Source organism: Triticum aestivum, chromosome 6B (genome assembly GCF_018294505.1).
Source record: "Triticum aestivum cultivar Chinese Spring chromosome 6B, IWGSC CS RefSeq v2.1, whole genome shotgun sequence".
Classification (NCBI taxonomy): domain Eukaryota; kingdom Viridiplantae; phylum Streptophyta; class Magnoliopsida; order Poales; family Poaceae; genus Triticum; species Triticum aestivum.
In genome coordinates this window covers 120,095,749-120,102,611 of record NC_057810.1, presented here as the reverse complement: position 1 = coordinate 120,102,611, position 6,863 = coordinate 120,095,749, and the positions used below count along the sequence as shown (strand labels likewise).

The window sequence follows — 6,863 nt, the reverse complement described above, 5'->3', positions numbered from 1 at the left end:
ATGATGATCACTATCTTAAACCCAGACCCAATTCCAAACTACCCGTGTATGTCGCTGTAGTTTTCTGATTGAAGACACTGCAGCTCAGCAGTCTTCAGAAAAACTATATTGTTATGTTCCAGAAGAGATGTGCAAACTACAGTAGAAATGTTGATTTGGAAGATAAACACTACCTGTCTCGAATAGCCAGCCTCTTCGAATTAGCTATATGCATGCTACTACTAGTATATAGTTAAACCAAGCACAAACAGAAAACTGCTGGCAAGAGTAGAAAAAACAGATTCATACAGAGAGGGGAGGGAATCTTGCAACTGATGAAATATGTCGACGATGTTTATCCCATTTCTTAAAGTCTTCACGTAATAGAAACATTGTCGTATAGAACAACAAACATACCGAGTGCTAAGGCATCATCATACAACTATCAGGTTTAGCAGTTACAAATAGTTTTCAAGTCCTAGTTGCGACGCTATCTTCAGAACAAGTCTTCAACATCATCCGTTACTTCACTTCTTCGTGCCTTAATTCTTGTCAAAGTTTGATCTGGAACCTAAACTACAATACCATGAAAAGAAGTGTTTCCCGACCGCGGAGAAAAAAAGGATCCTACTCATGGCACTGATGACTGACCATCAGAGTAGCACTAAGCAGCACACAACAGATTGAGATGTTAGTATGTCAGATATATATGGAAAGCTTAACTCCTTCAAAAGGCATGTATGCTAGCAGAATGGGCTGAGACAAGATGTAATACATTTATACATATGGATTTCACATAAAAAAGCAACATTCACACATGCAAAATTGTTTATACAACCCTCCAAGACTAATACAAAGCCTGTTGCTTAGCAAAGGGCGAAACAATGGCAGTCTTTTCAGAGCATTGATTGGTATACAAGTAGCTACTTTGCAAATTATTTGTCAAACAGCCGATGTGCCTGAACTATACAAGTAGCTCACCACTTGCCTCCTCACAAGGTTTCAACGCCAGCAGATTCTGGTTCTCGCGTCGGGGCACAGGAGCGTAGAAGCCGACAACTGGAATCAGATTGCAGAAGCCACGATCATCCGGCACCTCCGTCACCAACCCTAATTGCAGATCGATTGTGAAGAGGCTATCAATCGTGTCAACGAAAATGACTTGTGCTTCCTCAGTAAAGCCCAGCACGGTCACTCTATAATTTATGCCCGGGACCAAGAGATCGCTAGCTGGAAGCAAGTTTCCCAAGCAGAAGATGCAGTTGACTACCCATCGTGCATCATTGGTGTCACTCGCCTTCCTTGTCCACAGTTTGAGGCGCAGACCCGATTCTTCACTAACTCCCAGCCCACCATCCTCCGCAAGCATGAGTTTAAATCTGTTGTCGTCCGAGGACGACGACCCACAGTCGGACTTGTAGCCGGGCTGGCAGTCAGGTGTGTCGAAGACGGTCAGGCCATGCCTCACTAAATCGTACTCCAGGATCAACCCAGCATCGGACATGAAGTAGAGCAGAGACCTCCCAACGAGCAGGCTGGAATATTTTCCAAAGAACATCATGAATTCGCTGTACATCGAGGTCAGCTCGCCCCACGTGCCGGTCTCCGACGAGTATACGCCGGCCGATATGACATTGTCGTCGTAGTCAACGTCTTCGTTGTCGACGACGAAGACGAAGACCACGCGGAATGGACCCCCAAGGCAGTCGTGGTGGTCGCACCCGTCCACTGCGCAGAACACGGCCGCGGTCGGCCAGCTGCCGTTGAACGCCGCGGGCACCGGTATGCGCTGCTGGGCGCCCGTGATTGGCTCCCATAGGAGCAGCTCCCATGTACGAGTATGATTGCGCTTGGAGAGGAAGAGGGCGCGGCCGTGGCGGCAGTCGACGGCCCGCCACGAGCGCCAGTCCGGGGCGGCGAGGGAGAAGGGCGACGCGGTGGTGGAGACGAAGTGCGGGGAGTCGTCTTCTTCCGATCCGTGGAGGAAGCCGAGCACGGGGGGTGCGAGGTAGAGCTCGTGGAGGCGGCGGCGGAAGACGGGGTGGGAGACGATGCCGCCCCAGGCCTTGCAGACGAGGGAGGCGCGGAGGAGGCAGGCCGGTTCGTCGGGCGGGAGGCGGAGGAGGATCTCTTCGACGAGCTCGTCCGGGATCGCCGGCGGCGATGCGCGGCGTCGCTGCGGCGGCGGTGCTGATGCCATGGTGGTCGCTGGGTTTGGGTTGTCTGTGGGAAAGGGCTTCGCTACATCTACAGGATTGTTATCAATTTATAAATCCTACGGGGTTCGTCTACGGGCCGGACCACGATGGGGACGGGAGGTCCATTTTGAGTCGGACCAGGATCGCTTAGAGCATCTCTCCAGGTATAGCAGAGAGGAGTTTTCTTTCTCGCTTCTTTCTGCCCCGTCCCGTCAAGTGCGGGCGCCTATCTAGCTCAAGAAATTGACAGACAGACAGCATGGAATTCAGATTGTGGGATTGATGGGCATCTGATTCTAGATGCTCAGGCTCCGCTAGCAAGTTAGCAACAGCGCGCGCGCTTTCCTCAAAGTGTTGGGACGCTCGCTGACTCGCGCTAGAGGCAACAGCAACTGCTTTTTTGGAAAGCAACGTCTGACGAGCTCGTACCTACGTACGTATGGGATGTGCTTTGCCCTGACTTGGAGATAGGGACGGATGGATGCACCGAAATTTCCGCGTAATCTCCTCTGCCTTTGGACGTACTGCTACCACATGCCGGTTGTTCCTAGTTCCTACTCCTACTTCCTAGGAGACAAGTGCTCGTCTCCTCTCGCCTCTTGCATGCATCCTCCATGGAGCAGTCTACGTCGGGCACGAGTATCTATAGTCACTCAGTGGCGATTTAGTTTGGATACAGACTTGATTACACGAATGGAGATCGAAGGTATCTAGGGTTCTTGCCGCCGCCGCCGTTCGTGATCCACTGGATGAGGGGAACGGAGAGGCAGGGACGCTTAAGTAGTGGAAGTAGATGGACCGGGCAGGTTGACCCACTCTGGGCCACAGTAGCGTGGATTGCAGCGTCGGGTGCGGCTGGGCCGAGTCGTCGCCCCGTTGGTGGGTGAGGCCGGGCCATCAGGTGGAGCCGGGCCGTCAGGGGGGTTAACATCCCCTCCTCCTTGAGATGAGGCTTGCCCCCAAGCCTCCGCATGGGGGAAGCGAGCTTGAAGCGCCTGCTTGTCCTCCCAGGTGGTGTTGAGCGTCACGCCTGCCGACCATTGGACTTGGACTTGCTCGATCATGGTCTCGTTCTTCTTGCGCCATCTTGTTTGGAGGATCTTGATCGGGATCGCCGTGTCACCTGCTTCTGATGGCAGAGTTGTGGATGCTATGGTGCCTGGTGGCAGAGCTTGTCGGAGCTGTGAAACATGGAAAACTGGGTGGACTGTTGCATGAGGAGGAAGTTGCAGCTTGTAGGCCACATCATTGACCTTGCCGATGATCTTGAACGGGCCGTAGTACTTGTAGCTGAGCTTGTGGTTTGCCCGAGGAGCCACTGAGGTTTGGATGTAAGGCTGCAATTTGAGGAAGACTTGATCACCGACCTGGAACTGGCGAAAGGATCGCTTCTTGTTCGCCTGGTCCTGCATGATCTGGCGCGCGCGGTGGAGTTGCTGTTGGATGAGATCTTGCATAACCTCTCGTTCTTCAAGCCAGGTTTGCAGCGCTGGCACTTACTATGATGTAGATGCAGTGATTCCCCAGTGCCTTGGCTCTCTCCCAAACATGGCCTTGAATGGCGTCATTCCGATGGCTGGGTGGTGGGATGAATTGTACCAGAACTGCGCCAGAGGTACCCAAAAGCTCCAGCGCTTCGGGCACGCTTGAACGAAGCAGCGGAGGTACGTCTCAATGCATTGGTTAACCCGCTCCGTTTGGCCGTCAGTCTGCGGATGGTTCGCTGTGCTCATGCGCAATTCCGTACCTGCATACTTAAACAGCTCCTGCCAAAAGTGGCTGGTGAAAACTGGATCACGGTCAGATACGATAGCTCCAGGAAAACCGTGCAGCTTGTATAGTTGTTGCATGTAGATGTTGGCCACTTTAGATGCTGTATAAGGGTGCGCCAGGGAAACGAAATGAGCAAACCGAGTCCTCTTGTCGACCACCACAAGCAAGCAGTTGTATTGACCTGATTGTGGCAATCCGTCCACGAAGTCCATGGTGATGAGATCCCACGATTCTTTGGGAATTGGCAATGGCATTAACAGTCCAGGTGACGCAACGCGGTCTGGCTTGGCCTGCTGACACACCTGGCAACACCGCACATACTGCTGCACATGCGCCTTCATCTTGGGCCAGGCAAATAGCCTGCGGAAGCGGTGGTAGGTCACTGGGAATCCGGAGTGGCCCCCCATTGGGCTGTCATGGAAAGCTGAGATGATGTGCTGCTGCTGTTGGGGAACGTAGCAGAAATTCAAAATTTTCCTACGTATCACCAAGATCTATCTATGGAGAAACCAGCAACGAGGGGAAGGAGAGTGCATCTACATACCCTTGTAGATCGCTAAGCGGAAGCGTTCAAGAGAACGGGGTTGAAGGAGTCGTACTCATCGTGATCTAAATCACCAGAGATCCTAGTGCCGAACGGACGGCACCTCCGCGTTCAACACACGTACAGCCCGGTGACGTCTCCCATGCCTTGATCCAGCAAGGAGAGAGGGAGAGGTTGAGGAAGACTCCATCTAGCAGCAGCACAACGGCGCGATGGTGATGGAGGAGCGTGGAAATCCTGCAGGGCTTCGCCAAGCACCTGCGGGAGAGGAGGAGGTGTCACGGGAGGGAGGGAGGCGCCAGGGCTTCAGGTGCGGTTGCCCTCCCTCCCCTCCACTATATATAGGGGCAAGGGAGAGGGGGGGGGGGGCGCAGTCTTGGCCCTTCCTCCAAGGAAGGGTGCGGCCAGGGAGGAGTCCATCCTCCCTAAGGCACCTAGGAGGTGCCTTCCCCCTTTAGGACTCTCCCTTTCCCTTATCTCTTGGCGCATGGGCCTCTTGGGGGGCGCACCAGCCCACCTGGGGCTGGTCCCCTCCCACACTTGGCCCATGCAGCCCTCCGAGGATGGTGGCCCCACTTGGTGGACCCCCGGGACCCTCCCGGTGGTCCCGGTACATTACCGATAAAACCCGAAACTTTTCCGGTGACCAAAACAGGACTTCCCATATATAATTCTTTACCTTCGAACCATTCCGGAACTCCTCGTGACGTCCGGGATCTCATCCGGGACTCCGAACAACATTCCGTAACCACATACAAATTTCCTTTATAACCCTAGCGTCATCGAACCTTAAGTGTGTAGACCCTACGGGTTCGGGAATCATGCAGACATGACCGAGACGTTCTCCGGTCAATAACCAATAGCGGGATCTGGATACCCATGTTGGCTCCCACATGTTCCATGATGATCTCATCAGATGAACCACGATGTCAAGGATTCAATCAATCCCGTATACAATTCCCTCTTTCTAGCGGTATTGTACTTGCCCGAGATTCGATCGTCGGTATCCCGATACCTTGTTCAATCTCGTTACCAGCAAGTCTCTTTACTCGTTCCGTAACACATCATCCCGTGATCAACCCCTTGGTCACATTGTGCACATTATGATGATGTCCTACCGAGTGGGCCCAGAGATACCTCTCCATTAACCGGAGTGACAAATCCCAGTCTCGATTCGTGCCAACCCAACAGACACTTTTGGAGATACCTGTAGTGCACCTTTATAGCCACCCAGTTACGTTGTGACGTTTGGTACACCCAAAGCATTCCTACGGTATCCGGGAGTTGCACAATCTCATGGTCTAAGGAAATGATACTTGACATTAGAAAAGCTTTAGCATACGAACTACGATCTCTGTGCTAGGCTTAGGATTGGGTCTTGTTCATCACATCATTCTCCTAATGATGTGATCCCGTTATCAACGACATCCAATGTCCATGGTCAGGAAACCGTAACCATCTGTTGATCAACGAGCTAATCAACTAGAGGCTTACTAGGGACATGGTGTTGTCTATGTACCCACACATGTATCTGAGTTTCCTATCAATACAATTATAGCATGGATAATAAACGATTATCATGAACAAGGAAATATAATAATAATAACCAATTTATTATTGCCTCTAGGGCATATTTCCAACAGTCTCCCACTTGCACAAGAGTCAATAATCTAGTTCACATCGCCATGTGATTAACACTCACAGGTCACATCGTCATGTGACCAACATCCAAAGAGTTTACTAGTGTCGCTAAACTAGTTCACATCATCATGTGATTAAGACTCAATGAGTTCTGGGTTTTGATCATGTTTTGCTTGTGAGAGAGGTTTTAGTCAACGGGTCTGCAACATTCAGATCTGTATGTACTTCGCAATTCTCTATGTCATATTGTAAATGCTGCTTCCACGCTCCACTTGGAGCTATTCCAAATGGTTGCTCCACTATACGTATCCGGTTTGCTACTCAGAGTCATTTGGATAGGTGTTAAAGCTTGCATCGACGTAACCCTTTACGCCGAACTCTTTATCACCTCCATAATCGAGAAACATGTCCTTATTTACTCCAAGGACAATTTTTGACCGCTGTCCAATGATCCCCATTCCTGGATCATTCTTTTACCCCTTGACTGACTCATGGCAAGGCACACTTCCGGTGCGGTACACAGCATAGCATACTACAGAGCCTACGTCTGAAGCATAGGGGACGACCTTCGTCCTTTGTCTTTCTTCTGCCATGGTCGAGCTTTAACTCTTAACTTCATACCTTACAACTCAGGCAAGAACTCCTTCTTTGACTGATCCATCTTGAACACCTTCAAGACCATGTCAAGGTATGTGCTCATTTGAAAGTACTATTAAGCATTTTGATCT

The 6,863-nt window shown here is 51.2% G+C and overlaps 1 protein-coding gene across 1 annotated transcript; it reads right to left on the bottom strand.

The window, feature by feature from the left end:
- Positions 1-733: 733 nt before the first annotated feature.
- On the bottom strand, positions 734-2,303 carry LOC123133712 (uncharacterized). The gene has a single exon (XM_044553134.1). The coding sequence runs from the start codon at positions 2,177-2,179 to the stop codon at positions 944-946; it is 1,236 nt and encodes a 411-aa protein (XP_044409069.1). The 5' UTR covers positions 2,180-2,303; the 3' UTR covers positions 734-943.
- Between the last annotated feature and the right edge of the window lie 4,560 nt (positions 2,304-6,863).